Source organism: Lipotes vexillifer, unplaced genomic scaffold (assembly GCF_000442215.2).
Source record: "Lipotes vexillifer unplaced genomic scaffold, Lipotes_vexillifer_v1.1 scaffold37, whole genome shotgun sequence".
In the NCBI taxonomy this organism is placed as follows: Eukaryota; Metazoa; Chordata; class Mammalia; order Artiodactyla; family Lipotidae; genus Lipotes; species Lipotes vexillifer.
The window spans coordinates 3,081,995-3,105,334 of record NW_006791811.1 but is presented as its reverse complement, the minus strand read 5'-3'; the positions used below and the strand labels follow the sequence as shown (position 1 = coordinate 3,105,334).

The 23,340-nt window shown below is 40.3% G+C and overlaps 1 protein-coding gene across 8 annotated transcripts in view; it reads right to left on the bottom strand.

The window, feature by feature from the left end:
- Positions 1–23,340, bottom strand: part of TNIK (TRAF2 and NCK interacting kinase) — a 414,613-nt gene that overhangs the window by 21,788 nt on the left and 369,485 nt on the right. For 4 of the 8 annotated variants that reach the window (XM_007464722.1, XM_007464716.1, XM_007464720.1 and 1 more), the window contains 4 exons: positions 22,481–22,578; positions 21,581–21,604; positions 15,865–16,049; positions 3,484–3,613 (listed from right to left, as the gene is read on the bottom strand). In XM_007464722.1, the coding sequence (XP_007464784.1) occupies positions 3,484–3,613; positions 15,865–16,049; positions 21,581–21,604; positions 22,481–22,578 (437 nt within the window). The remainder of the gene's footprint in view (positions 1–3,483; positions 3,614–15,864; positions 16,050–21,580; positions 21,605–22,480; positions 22,579–23,340) is intronic. The other 4 variants (XM_007464717.1, XM_007464721.1, XM_007464719.1 and 1 more) reach the window with 1 other exon arrangement.

The following is a 23,340-nucleotide window of genomic DNA, read 5'->3' as shown; positions in this document are numbered from 1 at the left end:
CCCGTGTCCCCTGCATCGGCAGGCGGACTCTCAACCACTGCGCCACCAGGGAAGCCCCTATCCCCTATTTTATGTGTACTGGGCAGCTTCTCTCACCTTCTTACTTCTGTTCAAATACTGAAAAGCTTTTTACCATTTCCCTCCAACTTTCCAGTAGCATAAATCGCACATTGTCTCTTTAGAGTTTTGTGGTCTCTCTTGTATCAGCAGTGTTCTGCCTCAAGCCAAAAATTAATGCAGACACACTGGTTATCAAAGAAAGACCTGAAGAGGCTCAGAAGGGAAATGGCCCAGACAGTGAGAAGCTTGAAGGAATTCAGCAGTGACCCCTGAATCTTCCCACTTCTGAGTCATCACCCTTTTGTTCATTCAACCAGCACCCTCTAGAATTAAATACCTTCTGTGTGCCATTCTGCTGGGAACACAAAGATAAATGAACAGCAGCTCTGCCCTCTATGATCTCATTAACAGAGCCCCGAAGAGCTCTACGATCTTCATGCCCTCACCAGTCCCATGGCAGTGGGCACTTGGATGTTCTGAGTATCAGCAGATGCTGGGTATCGCGCTGAACACCTTAGGTTCATCTCCTCACAATTCCACTGGGGGCTAGCTTATATCATCCCCATTTTACAGATGGAAAAGCTTCAGTGTAAAGAATTCAATTAACCTGCCCCATGTGACATGGGTTGTAAGTGGTGAAATCAGGGTCTGAACCAAGGCTGTCTGGAAGCAGAGTCCAGCTCTGGTGGCTGCTGTCCTATGTGGCTCCGCTCTCAGCCACAGCTGATTGACTGGTCCAGGAGTAGACACCTGAGCCAAGCACAATCAGATTCCCATTGGAATTTCCAGTTAGGCCTGAGTCAGTCTTTGCTGGGTAGCTGAACTGGGATGTAGTGAACACCGTGCAATTGGGAGGGTGGGTATGGAGACGTGAGAGCACGTGCTTGAGGGGGAGGAGGAAGCTGGTGTGTGGACAGAGAGAACAAGGGAGAAAGTGGAGGAAACAGAGATGAGAGTAAGGAGAGACAGGTAGTGAGGGAGCCAGAGATCTGCACACGAGAAGCTGCCTCAGCTCCTAATCCCTTTTCAGTTTCTGGTTCCAACCCTATACAGGGTCCCAACTGGGCTTCTGCCTTTCGATTCCTTCTAGGAAACACCTCTGAATCTCTGATACGTACCCCGCCTTTTTTTCTTAATCTGTTGTAAGTGGGTTCTTTTCTCTAGTACTTGTGGCCGAAAGAGCCTTCATGACGGTAAGCTAGTATCCTCGTTCAGTGGGTGGACAGACCCTGGAGAGATACCAGCTGGGCAATAAGGAAGGTGTTATGGACAGAGGCCCATGGAGTCCCAGGAGAGGTTTCAAGGAGGAAGGGAAGCTGAGCCAGACCCCCAGGGGTCTTCTGGGTGAAGAGTGGGCTGCAGTGGGGGGAGGCAGAGGAGCTCTTCCAGGAGATGGGTCCCTGTGGACAAAGTGGTAGATGACAGCTGGTGTGGTGTATTCTAGAAGGAGAGTAAAGAAAGGTCCTGTGGGGCTGTAGGAGGGGGAAAGGTGGAACCACAGGGGCACGGGTGTGCACTACAAGGGGGATTGCCTCTGACAAGACCATGGGTAGGAGAGCCAGCGTGCCCCTATAGAAGCATCTGGTCTACTCCAACAAGAAGGACGAGTTAAGTGACTCTCCTCGATGTTCATCTTGGGGAACTGAACCATAAAAAGTTTTTATTTTCTCATCCTTTTGTCATACCTTAATTTGTACTTATCTTTTTAATACACATACTTTTAATGGATTTCAAGTCAGGTTGTTACTTTAAAAGCCCACATTTGTAAAAAAGAACACTTTAGAAATTGAGAGGACAAAAAAGATTTTAGGGCCCGCAATAGATCAAATTCATATATGACACTCATGAATGCAATTTTCAAGGTGATTGACTGTGGTCATAGAGTATTGGAATGCTTTAAACAATATGGAGCCATTTGGATGTGACTGGCAACTGAACTCAAAATGTGGCTCCAAATGTCCACGTCAAGGTATTGACTCTGTCCTAAAGGTTCAAGCAAATCTGAAACCACATTAGAAATTGGAGTCCTTTTATTTGGAGTCAGAGAGTAACTCATTCCAGAACATTTCCCCTCATGTTTTCCCAAGTGGCAAGGTCTAGTGAGAGAAGCCCTCTACACTTGCATTGAAAGTATCCATTCACCGCTCTGGGAGATTTATATGCCAGCATGACACAATGTCAACTTCAGCAGCCAAGTCCATTTTTCATTTCAGGCTTCCGTGAAAGGACTCTTTAAAGTCTACTTGAAAGATTCAGCAAGGCCATAAAACGAAATTCTAGCAAGTTGCTTTGTGAACTAGTCTTCCAGTTATAGCTCTACTGCCCATTATTATTTCAAAGGGCTTATTCATCTCAAAACTACAGTTCCTTTCTTTCTAACAAAAATGAGATGCCCTCTGCCTTTTTGGAGAGCAAAGCCTGCTATTACTACTTTCCAATCTACCCTAGCTGAGGAAGGGGAATGACAGATGATATACGTTTGTGTTTTCAGAAGGAAGAGTGGGAAGCGATATCAAGTAAAAGGAGAGCTTGACTCTATGGAGAGGGTGAAATAAAATAGCTAACATTTACTGGATGCTTACATGCATTAACTCATTTAATCCCCTCAATCATCTTGTGAGTCATATACTATTACTTATGAAATTTTATAGATGACAAAACTGTTGCAGGGAGAGGTCAAGTAACTTTTGCCCAATGTCACCAGACATTACTTTCCTTCCAAGAAAAGACCTGCTTGCACGGTGATGATGAAGTGAAAAAGAAGAAAAGACAGATTCTAATGTGTCCAGGCCCTTCTTATCGGCACAGATACAATGGGGAAATAGTGCGTGTTGGAGGGACAGGTGCAAGGGAATGTGTGCCCCCTGTCCCCAAATGATGTTCCTAGAGTTTAAAAAGACAAAATTCCTCAAAGTGCTAAGGTGCATTTTTAAGTACATCTTCGGATTTCTTTGTTCTTTCACCAGTGCAGCTTAATAGTCTTTAATGTTCATTTAACTAGATACGATGATATCACCATTTCTTGGAACTACCCAGCATTTTCTACATAAAATCCACAAGGATAAAACCTCGGATGGGGAGGAGAAGGCATAACAAGGCCACTGATGTTATCTGGATAGACCATTCATTTCTGCTTTCCTGTGGTAGGAAACATCTGGGTTTGCCAGTCTCATATCCTCAGGCTCAAATGCTATATTCCGATTTGCATAGCTTCCACTGAAGAATCTGGACAAATGTGATTAAGCTCAGAAGGATGCAGGAAAGAAGGAAGACAATTAAAATCACTCAACCATTTAGAAACACGGGTCCTTTTCCCTCCCCCCACCCCATTCCCTAAAATACAAGCAGTAAGCATCCTCTGTGAAAGCTCTAATATAAAAACCAATTAAGAAATGCACTTCTACAGTTTTTATACCAACTTACTTCTCTTATCATCAAGGTCCCTTCTCTTGAAATACTGCTGCTGAAAGTGTCTGCGTGAGAGGTCTCCAGCCCGTGCGTGCCGACTATTCCCACATTGTATGGCTCAGCGCTCCCAGGGGCTCCTGTGGGTCTGAAATGGGAAGGACAACATTCACCACAGTGTATGTTTACGGAACACCTGTTTCCTGTGCACAGCAATATTTTTTATTGTAGTGAAATATACATAACATGAAATTTACCATTTTAACCATTTGAAGTGTAAAGGTCAGTGGCCTGAAGTACATTCCACTTTCATCTTTAATGCCGCACGGATGCTTGAATTGAGGTCCCACTTCTGCAGCGTCCCCTCTGGACCTACTCTCCACTCGGCAGCCAGCACGAGCAGCCGGGCTCTGCATGATCTCTAAGCCCTCCCTACCCTGTCTTTGACCAGCAGGCGCCCTGGATTTTGCACCTGCTGTTCCCTCTGCCTGGAAAGCTCTCTCTCACCCTGGCTGTTGGCTGGTTCCCTCTCACTTATCTGACTTCATCTTATCTGACACTTTCCCTGAGAAGCCTTCTCTCACCACCCATCAGTGTCTTATCCCACTAGCCCCTCTTCTTTCTCTTCATCCTTTTTCCTTAATAGTTCCCATTACAATTTGTAATTCTTTATCTTTTTGACTCTTTTAACTTTTCTATTCTCTCTCATTAGAACAGATGCTTGTGAGGGCAGAATTCTTGTCTCTTTGTTCATCCCTGTATACCTAGTACCCAGCATAGAGCTTGGCACAGAGTAGGAGTATAAAAAATAATCATTTCATAAGTGGGTTTTACACTATTTAGAGAGAAGAATATCAATTAAGGGCATTCTGGTATACCAGGCACCCATTAACGAGGCTGTTTAACTCAAGAGTGTCCAGTACTTTCTAAAACCTCTGTAATCACCCCACACTGTGGTATATTTACTTCCAGTTTGTCTGTTGCTCTTGTGTTTAAGATACAGTGGGAGAAGGCAATAGGACCTTGACATCTCTGCCCTGAGAGCAGAGAATGAGGGTTGCTGTGGCCCTTGGCACAGAGCACAGCACAGTGGGAAACTGAGGACCAGGCGGGCAATGCGGCCCACCTGCAGGACTTCAGTTTTCAGTGTTGGACCTATTGTTACCCTACTGTGCAGCCAACTCTCTTGTAAAGTGGGTTTTTTAGAAATAGGAAAGGCACCAGGGTTTGTTTCTCTCAGGTGTATTAATTACATCTTTTACCATTTTGTTCTTTTCTTTTAATTGCTTCTCATACATTAAAAAAGCATCTCTGAAGAGAAATACCACATGATATCACTTATATGTGGAATCTAAAAGACGACAGAAATGAACCTATGTACGTATGAAACGGAAACAGACTCACAGACATAGAGAAGAGACATAGAGAAGATGCCAAGGGGGAGGGATGGAGTGGGAGTTTGGAGTTAACAGAGGCAAACTATTACGTATAGAATGGATAAACAACAAGGTCCCACTCTATAGCACAGGGAACTGTATTCAATATCCTAGGATAAACATATGGAAAAGAATAGAAAAAAGAATGTATATATATGTATAACTGAATCACTTTGCTTACAGCAGAAATTAGCACGACATTGTAAGTCAACTATACTTCAATAAAAGATAAATTTAAAAAAGTAAAAAAAAATGTACATTCCCACCAAGAGCGCAAGAGGGTTACCTTTTCTCCACACCCTCTCCAGCATTTATTGTTTGTGGATTTTTTGTTGTTGTTTGTAGATTTTTAAATCATGGCCATTCTGACTGGTGTAAGGTGATAGCTCATTGTAGACTGTTAAATATTTTTAAATTAAAAAAATTTTTTTTAACATCTTTACTGGAGTATAATTGCTTTACAATGGTGTGTTAGTTTCTGCTTTATAACAAAGTGAATCAGCTATACATATACATATATCCCCATATCTCCTCCCTCTTGCGTCTCCCTCCCACCCTCCCTATCCCACCCCTCTAGGTTGTCACAAAGCACCAAGCTAATCTCCCTGTGCTGTGCGGCTGCTTCCCACTAGCTATCTATTTTACATTTGGTAATGTATATAAGTCCATGCCACTCTCTCACTTCGTCTCAGCTTACCCTTCCCCATCCCTGTGTCCTCAAGTCCATTCTCTACATCTGCATCTTTATTCCTGTCCTGCCCCTACGTTCTTCATAACCTTTTTTTTTTTTTTTTAAGATTCCCTATATATGTGTTAGCATACGGTATTTGTCTTGCTCTCTCTGACTTACTTAACTCTATGACAGACTGTAGGTCCATCCAACTCACTACAATAACTCAATTTCGTTTCTTTTTATGGCTGAGTAATATTCCATTGTATATATGTGCCACATCTTCTTTATCCATTCATCTGTCAATGGACACTTAGGTTGCTTCCATGTCCTAGCATTTGCAAATAGAGCTGCAATGAACATTGTGGTACATGACTCTTTTTTTCTTTCTTTTTTTTCTGTGGTACGTGGGGCTCTCACTGTTGTGGCCTCTCCCGTTGCGGAGCACAGGCTCCGGACGCGCAGGCTCAGCGGCCATGGCTCACGGGCCTAGCCGCTCCACAGCATGTGGGATCTTCCCGGACCGGGGCACGAACCCGTGTCCCCTGCATCGGCAGGCGGACTCTTAACCACTGTGCCAGCAGGGAAGCCCCATGACTCTTTTTGAATTATGCTTTTCTCCAGCTATATGCCCAATAGTGGGATTGCTGGATCATATGGTAGTTCTATTTTTAGTTTTTTAAGGAACCTCCATACTGTTCTCCATAGTGGCTGTATCAATTTACATTCTGACCAACAGTGCAAGAGGGTTCCCTTTTCTCCACACCCTTTCCATCATTTATTGTTAGTAGATTTTTTGATGATGGCCATTCTAACCAGTGTGAGGTGATACCTCCTTGTAGTTTTGATTTTCATCTCTCTCATGATTAGTGAGGTTGAGCATCCTTTCATGTGTTTGTCGGCCATCTGTATGTCTTCTTTGGAGAAATGTCTATTTAGGTCTTCTGCCCATTTTTGGATTGGGTTGTTTGTTTCTTTGATATTGAGCTGCATGTGCTCCTTGTATATTTTGGAGATTAATCCTTTGCCAGTCGCTTCATTTGCAAATATCTTCTCCCGTTCTGAGGGTTGTCTTTTTGTCTTGTTTATGGTTTCCTTTGCTGTGCAAAAGATTTGAAGTTTCATTAGGTCCCATTTGTTTATTTTTGTTTTTATTTCCATTTCTCTAGGAGGTGGGTCAAAAAGGATCTTGCTGTGATTGAATTGATACAGCCACTATGGAGAACAGTATGGAGGTTCCTTAAAGAACTAAAAATAGAACTACCATATGACCGAGCAATCCCACTACTGGGCATATACTCTGAGAAAACCATAATTCAAAAAGATACATGTACCACAATGTTCATTGCAGCACTATTTACAATAGCTAGGACATGGAAGCAACCTAAGTGTCCATCGACAGATGAATGGATAAAGAAGGTGTGGCACATATATACAATGGAATATTACTTAGCCATAAAAAGAAACGAAATTGAATTATTCGTAGTGAGGTGGATGGACCTAGAGTCTGTCATACAGAGTGAAGTAAGTCAGAAAGAGAAAAACAAATACCATATGCTAACACATATATATGGCATCTAAAAAAAAAATGGTTATGAAGAATGTAGGGGCAGGACTGGAAGAAAGATGCAGGTGTAGAGAATGGACTTGAGGACACGGGGAGGGGGAAGGGTAAGCTGGGACGGAGTGAGAGAGTGGCACTGACATATATATGCTGCCAAATATAAAATAGCTAGCGGGATAGCAGCTGCATAGCATTGGGAGATCAGTTCCGTGCTTTGTGACCACCTAGAGGGGTGGGATAGGGAGGGTGGGAGGGAGACGCAAGAGGGAGGAGATATGGGGATATATGTATATGTACAGCTGATTCACTTTGTTATACAGCAGAAACTAACACAACATTGTAAGGCAATTATACTCCAATAAAGATGTTAAAATAAATAAATATTTTTAAAAAGTAAAAAAAAAAAAAAAAAAGGCATCTTCGGTTTCTTGGATCCTATCAAAGTCCAAGGACTTGATGGAATATTCAATCTAAGAAACACACCAGTCTTATGACATCTCTGGGACAGAGAAGACACCTGTCAAGGAGCTTTATCCAAAACGGAGAGGCAAAAATATGAAGAGGTGAATCCAGACCAAAAAAATGTACAGGAAGACACTTACTTTGAAATTACTAAACTAGAGCAGTGGATTGAATACATTTAAGTACAGGTTAGAACTGATGCGTTTGGGAAGAAACTCCAAAGAAGCATTTTCAATATTTCACTCCCAGAAAGGAGCTATTACTAGTGTTCAAGAGACACGGAAAAAGAAATTGCTGTAATGAATTCCTGGTGTATTGCTAGATTGGTAAATCAGAATAATTCTCAAAACTCTGATTTCTTCACTCATTTATTTGAAAATTTGTTTTATCTTGTACGCATTTTATTTTTAGTTGCCTTAAATTCTTGTTTAAGGTAAGGTGGTGTAAAACAAATCAATCAGTAAATGAAGCGTTTATGAAGAGCCAAAGTCTCCTAGGACAGGAGGCACTTTCCTCCATCACTCAGGCATTCTTTACCAGGGTCAGAGGCTAGATGGACCTGGTAGCTGCCACCAGGCTAACACTGTACAATCAAGTTCTCTTTCAGAGTCTCACCTGAGTTCAAAGATTAAAGATATTTTGGCTCCACATCTGTTTTTACCCCAATGGTGTTCTGATTCTTTTTTTTTTTCAATTTTATACAGCAGGTTCTTATTAGTTATCTATTTTACACATATTACTGTACACATGTCAATCCCAATCTCCCAATTCATCCCACCACCACCCCACCGCCGCTTTCCCCTCTTAGTGTCCATACGTTTGTTCTCTACATCTGTGTCTCTATTTCTGCCCTGCAAACTGGTTCATCTGTATCATTTTTCTAGGTTCTACATATATGCATTAATATATGATATTTGTTTTTCTTTCTGACTTACTTCACTCTGTATGACAGTCTCTAGATCCATCCACGTCTCTACAAGTGACCCAATTTCATTCCTTTTTATGGCTGAGTAATATTCCATTGTATATATGTACCACATCTTCTTTATCCATTCGTCTGTCGATGGGCATTTAGGTTGCTTCCATGACCTGGCTATTGTAAATAGTGCCGCAGTGAACATTGGGGTGCATGTGTCTTTTTGAATTATGGTTTTCTCTGGGTATATGCTCAGTAGTGGGATTGCTGGATCATATGGTAGTTCTATTTTTAGTTCTTTAAGGAACCTCCATACTGTTCTCCATAGTGGCTGTATCAATTTACATTCCCACCAACAGTGCAAGAGGGTTCCCTTTTCTCCACACCCTCTCCAGCATTTGTTGTTTGTAGATTTTCTAATGATGCCCATTCTAACTGGTGTGAGGTGATAACTCATTGTAGTTTTGATTAGCATTTCTCTAATGATTAGTGATGCTGAGCAGCTTTTCATGTGCTTCTTGGCCATCTGTATGTCTTCTTTGGAGAAATGTCTATTTAGGTCTTCTGCCCATTTTTGGATTGAGTTGTTTGTTTTTTTAATATTGAGCTGCATGAGCTGTTTATACATTTTGGAGATTAATCCTTTGTCTGTTGATTCGTTTGCAAATATTTTCTCCCATTCTGAGGGTTGTCTTTTCGCCTTGTTTGTAGTTTCCTTTGCTTTGCAAAAGCTTTTAAGTTTCATTAGGTCCCATTTGTTTACTTTTGCTTTTATTTCCATTACTCTAGGAGGGGGATCAAAAAAGACCTTGCTGTGATTTATGTCAAAAGTGTTCTCCCTATATTTCCCTCTAAGAGTTTTATAGTGTGGTGTTCTGATTCTATCCAAACATTTAAATCAAAAATATCTCAAAATGGATGAATTTTCATGAAAAACGTACTTCCTAGAGCTCTTTCCAATCTGACAATTCCTTAATTAATTTTCTACATATCTCAGTTAAATTCTTCCCCAATGTTTGCATTTTCATCATAATTTTGCTAAAATTACCATCACTGGTTCCAGTCCTTTTCTATGTAAATGTTATAGCAAAAATTTCATACACCAGTTGGCTTTTTTGTCCATAACATCTTTCAAAGGCTCTGTGTTCACTATTTCTACCAGATCCAATTTTAAAGGTGTAAATTTTATTAAGATTTGATTCACTGTCAATTTTTAATCAATAGCGTTAGTGTTAACCACTGTCAGTTTTACATTTCGCTGAATATTTTTCTGAGACTATTTTTTTCCTGAGTCAATTTTATGAGCCAGAACTGCTTCATTTAGGATAAATTTTTATGGTGATCATTTTGGGCTGTTTTGAGTTTTATTCTACATTATTTTTACTAGTAATATTCCACATAGATTGACTAAAAGATGATAATCTATATTCCTTCCTTTGTCAATTTTCTTCTAAAATAGTGAGCAATTCCTCTTACTTTAAGGTTGTTCCATTGTGCAGGATTTGTCTGTTGTATTGTGAATCTTCTGTATATACCTGCTCATTCTGTGTACCTTGTATTAACTGCTCACACCACTAATTTTTCTGCTACCATGTCGTCTGATATAAGGTAATGGCTTTTGGCGATGGAAAATTCCTTAAATTTCTGCGTGCTCCGAAGTGCTTCTCTACACATTTCTTTTAAAAGGCAAACTGTAGCCCACAGTTCATGTTTCAGGGACTGCAGAACATTTTTAAATCGTAAAAGAAGACATCTTGCTGTGTCTGTTGTTGATCACTTCCTTCTGTCCTTCTTACTCCCTTGGTTGTCCTTTCATCCTCTGTCTCTGTATGTTTCTTTTACGGCTCCAAGCTCCCAACTCTGCCACGTCAGCTTCATCAACCCCTTAGAAATTCTTTCGTGCATTCATTCATTCATTTACTTGTTAAAAGTTTGTTATGTGATATACATTGTACCAGACGCTAGAATAAATATCTGAAAAATAAGACATAACCCTAAACTTCCAGAGGGTTGTAATCTAATGGAGGTTGAGAGACTAATAAGGTACATAAAGTGACTGGCAAAAGACAAAAAAATTAGTTTAGCAATGCCGTATCTCTAACTCAGTAAGAAGGCTTAAATAGAAGAGCAGAGGACCAGCGTCGGTTGCAAGTTATTCCTCTCCCTCTCCTTCCTGTGTTTTCACAATCCTCTCTTTACTGTCTCTTTCTTCCAATCAATAAACAAGATAAGGTCTCTCCTGTCTCCCATTTCATTAAAACATCTCTCTTGACCCTAATTCTGTATGTACTACCCACACTTACATTTCTCTTTCCTTCAAATTCTCCTTGCAGAGTTCTCCAATTTATTCCTTGACACACTCTGGTTCACTCCTCAGACGACTACTTCTCATACTTCAGGCACCTTAAGGAAACTCCCTAAGTCACTTCTAAGCTCTCGGTTTCAATGATTGCTCTTTGACATGGTGTTTGGTCTCTTGCCTGTGTCTGATATGACTGATCACTCCGCCCCATTCTTCTGTACCCCTCTGGATTTTGAGACAACTTTCCCCTGGTTTTCCTTTCATCCCTTTGTTCTCTGTTTGCTTCATAAGCTCCTCTTAAATGCTACTGGTTCCCAGGATTCTGCTTCACTCTATATAACCTTTGTACAGTGTTACTGACAGGGAAAACTGCGGGGGAGGGGTAAGGGGGTGGGAGTCGGTGGAGGGAGTAACATGGGAACTCTATACTGTCTGCTCAATTTTTCTGTAACTCTAAAACTGTTCTAAAGAGTAGAGTTTATTAATAATAATTTTAAAAGGCAATGCTTTAAAAACGCTAAGGCTAAAACAACTATAACATTTTGGAGTTAAAATAATCCTTTGTTCTAAAAATTATTTTTCTGATATAGAGTCTGGGTAGGAAGAATCAGTTGTCTGAATTTCTATAAAGACCGTGAAAAACAAAACACACCAACTAATTCGAAAGAAAACTATAGAAAATTTACTGTAATTAGGTCACACGTTCAGAACAATAATCTCTAATTGGATTTGTCGAAGTGTTCCTGCAGGTATTGATTTAATTCAATTCAATATACATTTATCGAACACCTGCTACGTGAAAGGCCCTTGGTTTGGCACTGGGTAGTGGATATAAAAGCTGAAGAAGACACGGTTCCTGAAACTACAGAGATTAGCATCTGGAAGAGCATAAAAACAACGCAAATACTCAAATGCACGGCAGACGTAAGTGAGAATGTGGGACAGAGGGAGAGGAGGTCATTCCAAGAAAAGACAACATTGGAAAAGTGCAAGGCCTTCGGAAAGAATAATGAGAAGGTCAGTTTGGCTGGAGCATATGCTGTGACAGTCATGGGGCCTAGGAATGAAAACAGTTGTGGGGCACTAGGGATACAGCACGACCACAGACACACTTCTACACTACTCAGACCAAAGACTGAACCAACGGACAGGACGGCAGGCAAGAGGCGGCGTGGGCACAACAATAGCCTGGCTGGTGAACGGGGCCAGAACCATGGCTTTCTAGTGAGACTGGGAAAGAGGGGACATAAGACATGTGGCTTTCGATGTCCAGACTGCATTTTATGAGACCGTGCAAAATTCAGGGACTGCAATAGCAATAGATGGTCCTAATGATGAAGACCACGCTTCACATGTACTGATCTGAAGCATGTGCTGGCTCTTGAGGGAAGATGCTGATACTAAAGGCTGCCTCTTCAGCTTGCTTGGGCTGATGCAAATCAGCTTACGTGCCTTTCATTCCCTCCCTCCTATTCTATAAAGCTTTTATGTTTTTCCTGATTATAAAAATAGTGCATGCTTAACATAAAATTGGGGCTATACATAAAATAAAATCCTTTTGATTTGTATAATCCACAGGTAACCACTATTATAATTCCCCCTCATTATTTTTCTATGCATGAGGCACTGGGAAATAGTGCAGTTGGTTAGTTATGGAATACAATCTTAGTTATGTGCACTCGTATAGGTTAAACCTCATACTAATAATATGAAACCAACACAATATGAAGTTGTTGTTTTGCACATCAGGATCTCCAGCTGCTTGTCGGAATGGCTGTGCTCTATTTCTAAAAAGCTCTTTTGTATAGACTTCATGATAGCGAACTGTGTTGCAATATATTTATATAATTGATATATTAATTTTTTGCTTTAAAAAATACAGCACAAAATGTGACAGTTTACCTTAACAGTAGAAAATAAAGGTGATAAGAATGTATGTAAGAAGGAGTCTAACTCAGAAATGTCTTATTCCTAAAGAAACAATGGAGTTTTTTAATAGTATGAAGTTTCTCATTCTGTAGCAGAACAGACTGTATATGTTGGGCTGGCCCAAAAGTTCGTTTGGGTCTTTCTGTATGGAAAAACCCGAACGAACTTTTGGGCCAACCCAATATTTTATATTCACAAAAGTGCATATATTTGGCAAATTGGAATAAACACACACATACACATGCACACATCTGTATCCTGTTTCTTCTCTGAGTATGTTTCATATACAATTACATATTTTAAATGTTCTTTAATGAACAGTCATGTCAATCTGTTTAAAATTTAGCAATTCTTCAAGAGCCACGGCAAGTTTTGCCTCCACTATAAGTATTCAATGAGAGCCCATTTATTACTTCTTGGGATTACAGTAACAGATCCTCTGAATGCCTTTACCAGTATCTAGCCTGTTCTCTTTCCAAATCACTTTGATGAAATGATTTCTCTCAAACGTGGCACCAATCATGTCACTCCCCAGCTCAGGAGACCTTCGACGGTTCCCCACTGGCTACATGATCCCGGTCTGGTTTCACTAGTCCAGACTTTCCCCGCCTCATACCATCTATATTCCCACCAAACTTAACCTTCTGGGCCTTTACTTCAACTCCCCCCACCTGGGATTCTAACATCACTCCATGTTCCTTTTTACCTTGATGACAGTTATTTGGGTACACGTCTTTCCTCTGGATTAGGCTGTAAACACTTTGAAGCCAGGATTTCCAATTTCAGTGCAGTGCAGTTAAGTGTAAATCAAAGTCACTGAAGACCAACTCTATTCCAGACACCAGGCAAGGTGTTAAGAGTAGAGAGTAAATAAGGCTCAATCCTCACCCTCAAGGATCTTACAGCCCAGAGAGGGAGACAACATGTAATAAATAACCCGATTCAAGGTACTCCATGAAATGGCAGGAATGCACAGGAGACACCATGCAGCACAGAGGAAGGGATGGGCTCTGCCTGTACGGGCTGGGCCGTGATAGGTGATTTCTAAAGGAACAAGAGAGTGCCAGACAGCAGAGAAAGTGCAGCACAGCATGGTATACTTAGGCAATTTTAGAAAGGTGAGTGTTTCCATAGTGGGGGAAGAGATGGACTTGCCTTTAGAGATACGAGGGGAAATACCACTAAGAGTCTTACAAAATATGACAGCAGGCTTAAAAACCAAATGCGATTTAACATCTCTTCCAAGGCTATTGGTTATTCTTCCAACTATTTATATTACTCTGAACTTCTCCATGTATAATTTTGCCTCTCTCCAACTAGAATGTAAACTTTTGGAAGGCAGAATTCATGTACGCACTTCTTGAATGTCTCAAAGCCCTCAGTATGGGGTCTAGCACACAGTAGAAGTCTTACCAATCTTTTAAATTCACAATCCACCCTCATAGCTGTATGCTCAGTGCTTAAAGGAAATTCAAAACATCTGTTAGAAGAATGAACCAGTGCTGAGTTAAGACAAAAACTGAAAGGCCCAGCATATTTTGTGGCAATGTTCTGGATTAGTGATTTTGCCTCTAGCACAACTTTATTTGCTGTTAAAAAAGCGATTTAAGGCAATTTGTTTCCAAATGTCATATTTTAGCATATTTATGGTTGTCAATAACTGGGTAATCAGCAGTAAAATAACAAGTATGGATTTTCAGCTATGATAATTGGACTTATCTCTCAGAACTGCTTGTAGGTAACGATCGTTAATCAATGGATGACATTTCCTGCAGACTGGGAGGCCCTGTCTCGCCAACCTCTGCTGGACAGGACTGTGATCTGTGGCCTGAAGTGACATCTTCTCTACAGGGAGTGAATGTGGTGTGATGACCAACAGTGGTAGCTGAGTCAAAGAAATGGACGTGAAGGAGGAGTGAAGATGGAAAAGTTAGCATTGCTCTTTATCAAAGTTACGGCAAACCAGGGCTGGGCACCTTGTGTTTATTTGGGAGAGGAAATGAGAGATGTATGTTGAGTGTGATTGTATGAATATGTTTGTTTGAATTGGGGAAGTAATAGGGGAAGAGGAGAGGTTCTTTTCTAGGATCCAGTCTGATGAGAACAAGGAAAAGAAAAGAGAAGTAAAGGCTGTAAATACTAAGGGAAAGCTAGGTAGCTATAAATATCTAAAAAAGAAGACTGTACGTGGTGCAGTCACAGGCTGCAGCAAAGAGGATCACATAAAAGAGACAATGGAGAAGATGAAGTAGAAAATCAGGGGTGTATTTAAGTCAAACACTCAGAAGTTTCTCTGCAGGTTTGTTCGACTCCTGATTGTTTTGCTGGGATGCTAACCCATGCTGCCTCCTGCATTCCACCTTAGTGGTGGTGGTGACAGTGAAATATACGTCTCATGCTGTCAGTTTTAACCCCTAAATGCCATTGCCTATAATTTTGCTCCTTAGTTCTAGGGTGTGGCTGTCAGTATCACCTGCCCAGAGATGACAGGAACCAAGAAAGCATCACCCAAGGGATGGTGAACGCCACAACAGCTTAGACAAAGCATATGCAGTCCTAGAAATGCTACATATTCTAAGTAACTGTGTCTAGGGATAGGGGTGAATATAGAACTATGCTCTAATAAAAACGTGAATCCCCAAAGTCAACTTTGCCCGAGACTCATAAATGATCTTATATTTAATTCATATTTCCTGCCCTTTTGTCTTGGAGACCTAGCCTCTCCTGGCCTACAATGATGAAGCAGGCCTCGGGAGGGACCTCCCTGGTGGTCCAGTGGTTAAGACTTTGCCTTCCAATGCAGGGGGTGTGGGTTCGATCAGTTAAGATCCCACAGGCCTCGGGGCCAAAAAACCAAAACATAAAAAAACAGAAACAGGGCTTCCCTGGTGGCGCGGTGGTTGAGAGTCCGCCTGCCGATGCAGGGGACGCAGGTTTGTGCCCCGGTCCGGGAGGATCCCACATGCCGCGGAGCGGCTGGGCCCGTGAGCCACGGCCGCTGAGCCGGCGCGTCCGGAGCCTGTGCTCCGCAATGGGAGAGGCCACGACAGCGAGAGGCCCGCGTACCGCAAAAAACAAAAACAAAAACAGAAACAATATTGTAAGACGCAGGTCTCTTACATCAGTCTGGGTATGTCGCTGACAGCCACCGTCCCGTCTTGGGTCTCGCTCTCTCCATCTTCCTCCTCTTCATCACTGCTTTCCGACTCCTCACTCGAGGAGGAGTAATCCGTCACTTTCTTCAGTGGGCGGTTTGTTTCTTCAATCCGGAGTTCTCTTAATTCTTTGGCTAATGCCGTCAGATCCTACAAGAGAAAAGCGTGTCCAGCGTATATGGATTATAGACACGACCAAAGCGACGTCTCTCAGCAAGTCTCCGGCTCAAGCAACAAGAAATAAAGAAGAAAAAAAAGCTCTCTATAGAACTGTTACAAACATAGTTACTGCATGAAACCAAGAAAACGATGTTTGTAGCGTGGAGAAACTAGAAAAGAAAGATGAAATAAATTTAAACTTTGTTCACAACCAATTGCTAGACTGAGACTGTTCGGTTCTGAATCTGCGTATATACGTGTATGTGCACTGTGTGTGTACACATATATACAAACACTGGGTTCACATTTTATTTTGGGAAGGTGAAGTTGGTCACCCACCCTCATAGTTAATTACCCACTGGATTAGAAATTATTCCCCAGTATTTTGAGACTCCTGCCCAAGCCACAGTCATGGCCTTTCTCCTCTTATGATTGCTACTGTACCAAAATCTAACATCAGTCACAGAACAGAGCAATTCCCAAGGTTCCAGCTGCTACAATGACTCATTTGGTGTGTCATCATTCCCTGGACAGCCGAGGCATCACATCAAATAATGGCCCACCCCAAAGCCCAGTGCCACTGAAATTTATAGCCACAGAGCTGAGTTAATCAAGAGGAACAACAACAAAATAAAACAAACAAAAACAAAAAAGAGTTCTCTTCCAGAATGATAGGTGTTTCATTTTCTTTTGTTTTATATTGTGTCACCTGGCAGAAACCCTGGCGGAGAATACTGAAATGAATGTGCAAACACCAAAAGGAAGAGGTAAATTTTCAGTTTTCCATAAGTATGATGAAACCTTTAGCCTTATGGATGTGATGAGGTGGTATTTAATCACCAGGCACATGGCAGGCAGTGTGCTGAAGATCTGACTACCTTTTATTGTACATGCTTTCAGAGCAATGCAGAGGGAAGGAGTTCTGCTAAAGCATGGCCGCTCTAATTTGCATGGGTTAAACTGCCCTTGGCACACAGCATGCAAATGAAGAAAAAACAGTTTGACATCAGTCTTACCATTTCTCCCTATATTAGTGACCCATGTGGGAATCAGAGCATTCAGTGAGAGACAGGGGATTAGGGAGAAAGAAACTTATTTGAAGATACTAAATCCCACAGTTTTCTTATGGCCATATTCTCTCTTTATTTCAATCCAGAAATGTATTTGCCCAATTCGCCTGATGTAAGCTTAGAGCAATATAGGTGATCTAAATGACATCTGATAATCTATCCTGATAGGTGAGAAGAAAAGTTGTGATAAATGTGTGTAATTAAATTATAAGTATAATTTTATTTTGAGAAGACAACAGATCATCCTGTTTCTTTACTGGTGCCTATATGTGAGGCATTAATGTATTGGTTAAGACTAAGGACAGAAAATGCTTGAGGTTTTTTATTTGGTCTAGAAATTTAGAAAGTTCAAGGTGTTAAGTGAAGGATTCATTTCTTTCTAATTTCATAAAAATCAAAGGGACAGCAATGACAACTTTTACATTTGTTCTGTAGTCATTTGAATTGAAGCCCTTGGAAAAGAGAAGTTTTTGGAAATTCAAATTGTGCATTTTCCACCCAAACATGCTTGCTGGGCTTTTACACACATGCACACACACATGGCCTCAATCTCAGTGGATATATTTACCCCATCCATGAAAGTGAAAATAAAATTGTATTAAAAAGACTCAAACTGTTTAAATGTAATGTACACCATGAATGAAGAGGAAAATTACCACACAGAATTTTAGGCAAATTTACTTCCGGTTTCTTTGGTGATGGGTCAAAATAAGAAGAGCTAACGTTCAGATTTCAGCTTTTTACTTCTTATTTCCTCTTGACAACTGCCAGTGTTTATCTTTATCAAATTGACGAGAAAGTGAAGGGTATGCTACACTTGAGCACATTGGGAAAATACAGTTTAGATATTTGTTAAAGCAATTAATGAAAAAGGACATTATAATCCTCCAAACCAATAAAATAATTTAAAAATCAGATAAATTTATTTTGTATTTTTCCTTCTCTGTGTTAGGACCATGTATGTCTCATCAAAGAATACAACTAGCATCTAAAATGTTACTTGTCACTAAAAATCTTTTTATTATAATTTAAAGAGAGAATATGGTTAAGAGAGTTTATTTCTAATGTCAGTAATTCTGAGTAAAATATAATAATATTAACTATGATTTATTTAAATTAATAATACATTTTCCCCATGGGTTGGTTTTCCTTATCACTGACATTTCAAAGCAAGACAAAGAAGATTTTTAAAAATCAAAACTATTTAGAAATATTTAGCTGGTCCAAAGTCCATTGATTTAAAGTAACTCTCACTTGTTAAAATCACCTAAATTTCTCCAAACACTGTATTTAGGAACACTTCTAAAGCTCTGACCTGCTTTATAATTTCACTTTTAATTAGAGGTTTTGTTTGTTTGTTTGTTTTGTTTCTGTGTTATTAAAAAGCTATCTTTCCTGAAACTTTAGAAATAATTGCAAATTCCTTTTAAGTTTAATTGGTAACAGCTTGGCAGGTGAGACATATATGAAAATCCCAAGGTACCAATAATGAGTAACTCAAAACTAATACCCCAGCCAAAGAAAATTAATCTTCCATTGCCCATAGCCTGTGTGTTTAGCTGAAGTTTTGTTCCTTATCCATCCACCCTGGAAAAACTTAGAATAGCAAAGTTATAGGAAAGAGACATGATCTAAAATTGATACCATTGCATTCAGATCCATTTTCATATGTTTCATTTTCTGACAATACCAATCTTCTCCATATAATGAGTTTTTGTGGTAATTTATTGCTTGACTGTCTCAAGCCTGGAGCTAAAAAGCATTAAAAAATTGCTATTTACAATAAAAATATTTGAGAATGTATAACTGAAAAAGAAATATGGCAAAATGTTAAGCTTTTTGACTACAGAATAAAGATAGCTAAGGGGCTCTCACCCAAAGGTTTCTTTCATGTAACACTTTTTAGAATCAACTTGATATAATTTTTCTTTCAAAAAGGCTTATTTAATCTGACAATTACGCATACTCTGCTTTAAAAGGTGCTCTTTTGGGTGTCTTTTTAAAAACAATATAGTTTATGCAAATTTTAGTTCAATTTTTTAAGATATTAAAATAATAGTTAAAGATTTTAAAGTTGTTTTTTTCTTTACATATTAAAATAATTCATTTCCTTTTTAGGAAATCTGAAGATATGACTTGGGGAAGTCACTTGACTTCGATATCTTCAACTGAGGGAAAAAAGGTTTGTTCCAGTTCTGTCCAGTCTATGGATGTGCCCTGGAATTTGTCAGATTTCTACATACAATAAAAAAGTGGTGGTAAAGCCAGTGTTTGCTTATGTATCTAATCTTCATGACATCTATTTAATTGTGCTAAAGTAAAAAGAATATTTATTTTGGAGGGTTGTATTAAATAATCACAGACTACGCTGCACAATCTCATACTCCATAGGAAGGAATGCCAAATGGATGGACACTCCCCCAGACTGACTTTTATGAAACTCAAATAATTAAATTAGCAATAATAAGCAATATATTTTTGGCATTTTAAGACTGCTCATTTCAAACTCGGGTTATCTAAATGGCATATCAGTCACGGTGGATGGAAGCCATCTTAAAACCTAGGAATGGAGATGGGAGAGAGATTTAACTCAAGGTTTTTTGACTGTGGCGTAGGTTTTTTGACATTTGGGGTGGATAAGTCTCTATTGTAGGTTGTTTTCCTGTGCATTGTAGGTTGTTTAGCAGCATCTCTCCACTCTACACACAAGATGCCAGCAGCACTGCTTCCCACCTCCAAGTTGTGACAACCAAACTGACTCCAGACTTTCCCAAATGTCTCCTAGGGGAAGGGGAGTTGTGGGGGGATACTCATCCCTGGTTGAGGACCACTGGGTTAGGTAGAACCAAGGAATCCTGTGTTTTGGATCAGTGATACTCAAGGGGTAGGGTTAGAAGAATCACCTGGAGGGCTTTTTCCAGTCATCCATGGCTCTAGAGATTTTGGTGTACAGCTTACACCCCCTCAATTATTTGTACCTATGTTGCCTACCTCTCATCTCTGTCCAGTGTGCTAGAGTATCCTGAAATAAATAAAGCAATTTTTAAAAGCCTAAAATATCCTGGGTTAACCAGATGAAATCCATGAGAGCCCTTTCCCTCATGACAGCCACCTCCAAGCTAATTTCTGGACTCATAAGAGGAAACCTTGAGTTGTGCACACACACGACCATTTTATTGGCAGCCTGAGCACGAGAACTGTTTGGGAGAAAACTGATACAATTTGTGATAATCCCTGAAGGCTGTAGCACAGAGCAATTAAAAACATTTCCCTTTTTTCTTTCTATAATGCCATCCACACACTGTAGACATGTAGAATCTTTTTTTTTATAAGCACTAATTCTTTAACTATGATGATGACTTTCTAAATCACTCTGAATGGTGAGGCGGTCATAATTCTGAAAAAGTGATGCTTTTTGGTAAAGATCAGACACATAGAAACATGCTTCTTCCACCAGAATAGCTCCACCCCTCAGGCCCTGGCTTTACATAGCACTTCACACTTCAGAAAATGCTCCCGCACTCATGATCTTGAGTGAACCTAAACAATCTTATGAGCGAGGAAACGCAGGTGTTTTTATCCCCATTTTACAGATGAAACTGGCCAGAGAGTTCGTGAGACCGGCCCCTCCAGTTATTTATTGGGGGAGCCAGAATTTGAATGCAGCTTGTTCACTCCCGAAGCCTGTGCTTTTTCTGTATCACTTCACAAAAACGGTGCTCAGCCTTAAAGCCATAATGCTAGCCTTCAGATTCCATGCAGTTAGGATTCTTTGCAGAAGGCCTCTCTCTTCCAAAACAACTCCACTATGCTGTATTCATGCAGGTCTGACAAACAGCAGTGAGGCCGTCATCCTTCTTAGCCAGCTACTTAAGATTGGCAAAGCCATATATTTTTCTAATGGAAAAATGTCACCACAGATAAGGAAATAAAGTTACTTAACTCGCCAGGATTCATTAACTAAGTTGACGTTGCTGCTGATGCTGTAGTTAATGTCCCACAAATTAATCTAACAATACCCGGTAACTCCTTGTTCACAAATCACACACTATAAATGTGGACGACCCTAGAATGATGTCTCTTTTCTTTGTTAGTAAAACTGCCATCCCCTAGCAAGGCTGGCGAGTGCAGGTTAAAAGCTCAGGCTTTGCTACTGGAAGATACTAGAATGAGAAACTGTGCCAATAACAAAGCACCGATGCTTATCTTTAGCTAGCCTGGAACGTTGGAAAAGTGACATTTTGGCTAGAAGGAAGGTCTCTGGAGCTATACACAGTGTCTGAGGGGCTCAGGCTGGCTTCTGTGAAAGGGCTCTCCTCGCAGCAGATCACTCCAAAGGAATGAACTTTAATCTGTGATCCAATTGGTTCACCTTTCTGAACATCAGCCTCAGGAAGTCAGTTTATATTTACATCTCGTGAAAGCATGACCAAGCAAAAAGGTAATACTAACCTCATCTATAGCTTTCTTATAGCTCTGAGATAAGAGGAAACCAATCCAGAAGAATCCACATGAGGGGGAAAAGCCGGAAGAAAGGCAGCAGGTTAGACACAAAATGGAAATTGTTAGTACACAACTGATAAATGCAAAAAGGGCAAGAAGAACCTCAACCCAGAATGGTGTGAATGCCCTTCATTGTTACCCTCAGTGTACTTCCTTACTTTAAAATGTAAAAAAATAAAGTAAACGAAAACATCTTCACATCCATTTCACAGAAAAGACTCTTGGAAAATTTAAATAAAATAAGTATATAATAACTCATTCCAAATTAATTTCCAATTTTCAAATTTCAGCCTCCATCCTCTTATTTCTTTCTTTAAGGCTATTTGGGGTCTGATGTGTTACAGCAATGAAGCTAGATTTCAGGTTGTCAGCCCCCTATCAGACCATGCTTATCCAGTTTTGGTCTAGAAAATACAGTCCTAGAGCAGCAGAAATGCAGCAGAAAAATTGTAATATTAATTCATGTGGAAAATAATATAGGAAAAGGCCAGAATATACAAGAAAAATCCATAGGAAGTGCCCAAATGTTCTTAATTGTTACTTTCAACATCTTTCCGCTAAAGCTGCTGAGTAGAAATTACGGAATGATGTGAGTTATTTCTCTTCCTGTTTTATTCTGTAACATAGTGCTAATGATCAGCAAAATAACCAAAAGCAGATAAGCAACCCAAGATCTGTTCATTTCTTTCCTAATCAGGTATGACTTCCTTCCAGATGCTTCTAGCATCCGTTCTTATTCACCTCAACATTTTTTGTTTCATAGTCATGAGTGCATCCCCAACTACTTTATCCTGCGGGTTCTCTGGGAAATTAAAAGAGTTCAAAACCGTTTGAGAGAAAAGCACTCACAGCCGGTCGACTAGGTCGAGTAATTTCCCTGGATTCTTCAGATTTCACCTTGGAAGGCTCATGGGGGAGCACAGGTGATCCTTCCGACTTACTGTTGGCTAGAGGAAAAAAAACAGAGGGCCAAGAAAGATAATGACCGTCAGAAGGTGCTGGCTCAAGTTCTGGAGTTCTGTGGTGAGTCAGCCTTGGAAATGACTCAGCGGACACCTCATTCACTTAGGCAAATGCTCAAGCACATCCGTGAAAAAACAGAAATGTTCAGGCAAACGAAGTCAGCCATACACATTTAGTCTTATAACCTGGAGGTCACTGGTAATTATATGAAAAACTAGCCAGCACCACCATTTACTGAGCACTAATTTTGTGTCAGGCTTAGTGCTAAACGCTTTCTATGTCAATTGTCTCGTTGAATCCTTGCTCCAGCCCAATGACGTGGCACTGTGTTTTCCTGTATGACAGTCGAACACAGAGAGATGACACAACTAGCCTAAGGTTACACTGAAGTTATGTGCAGAGCTGGGATTCTGTCTGATTTCTCAAAGTCCTATTCTCAATTATTATACTAAACCAGCCTCTGAGTTAGCATTCTATGTTTGATTTCTTCCTTTACCACTTACCCATCAGGATAAGTTTTTCTGACGAAATGTTGTAGAAAAAAATAGAAACCTGTTTTATTTGGAGGAACGATTTTTAAATGGGGGGAGGAAAGGGGAGTTGTCGAGGGCGAGGGCAGGAAGGAGAGTGTTGGTGATAAAGCGGAAGGGCCCTAGAATAGAGGTTATAGAGCAAGGGCTGGGGGAGGGCTGCCTGACAGCTACAAGTGAAGAGCATCCCTCCGAGTTATGAGCTTACAGGTAGAG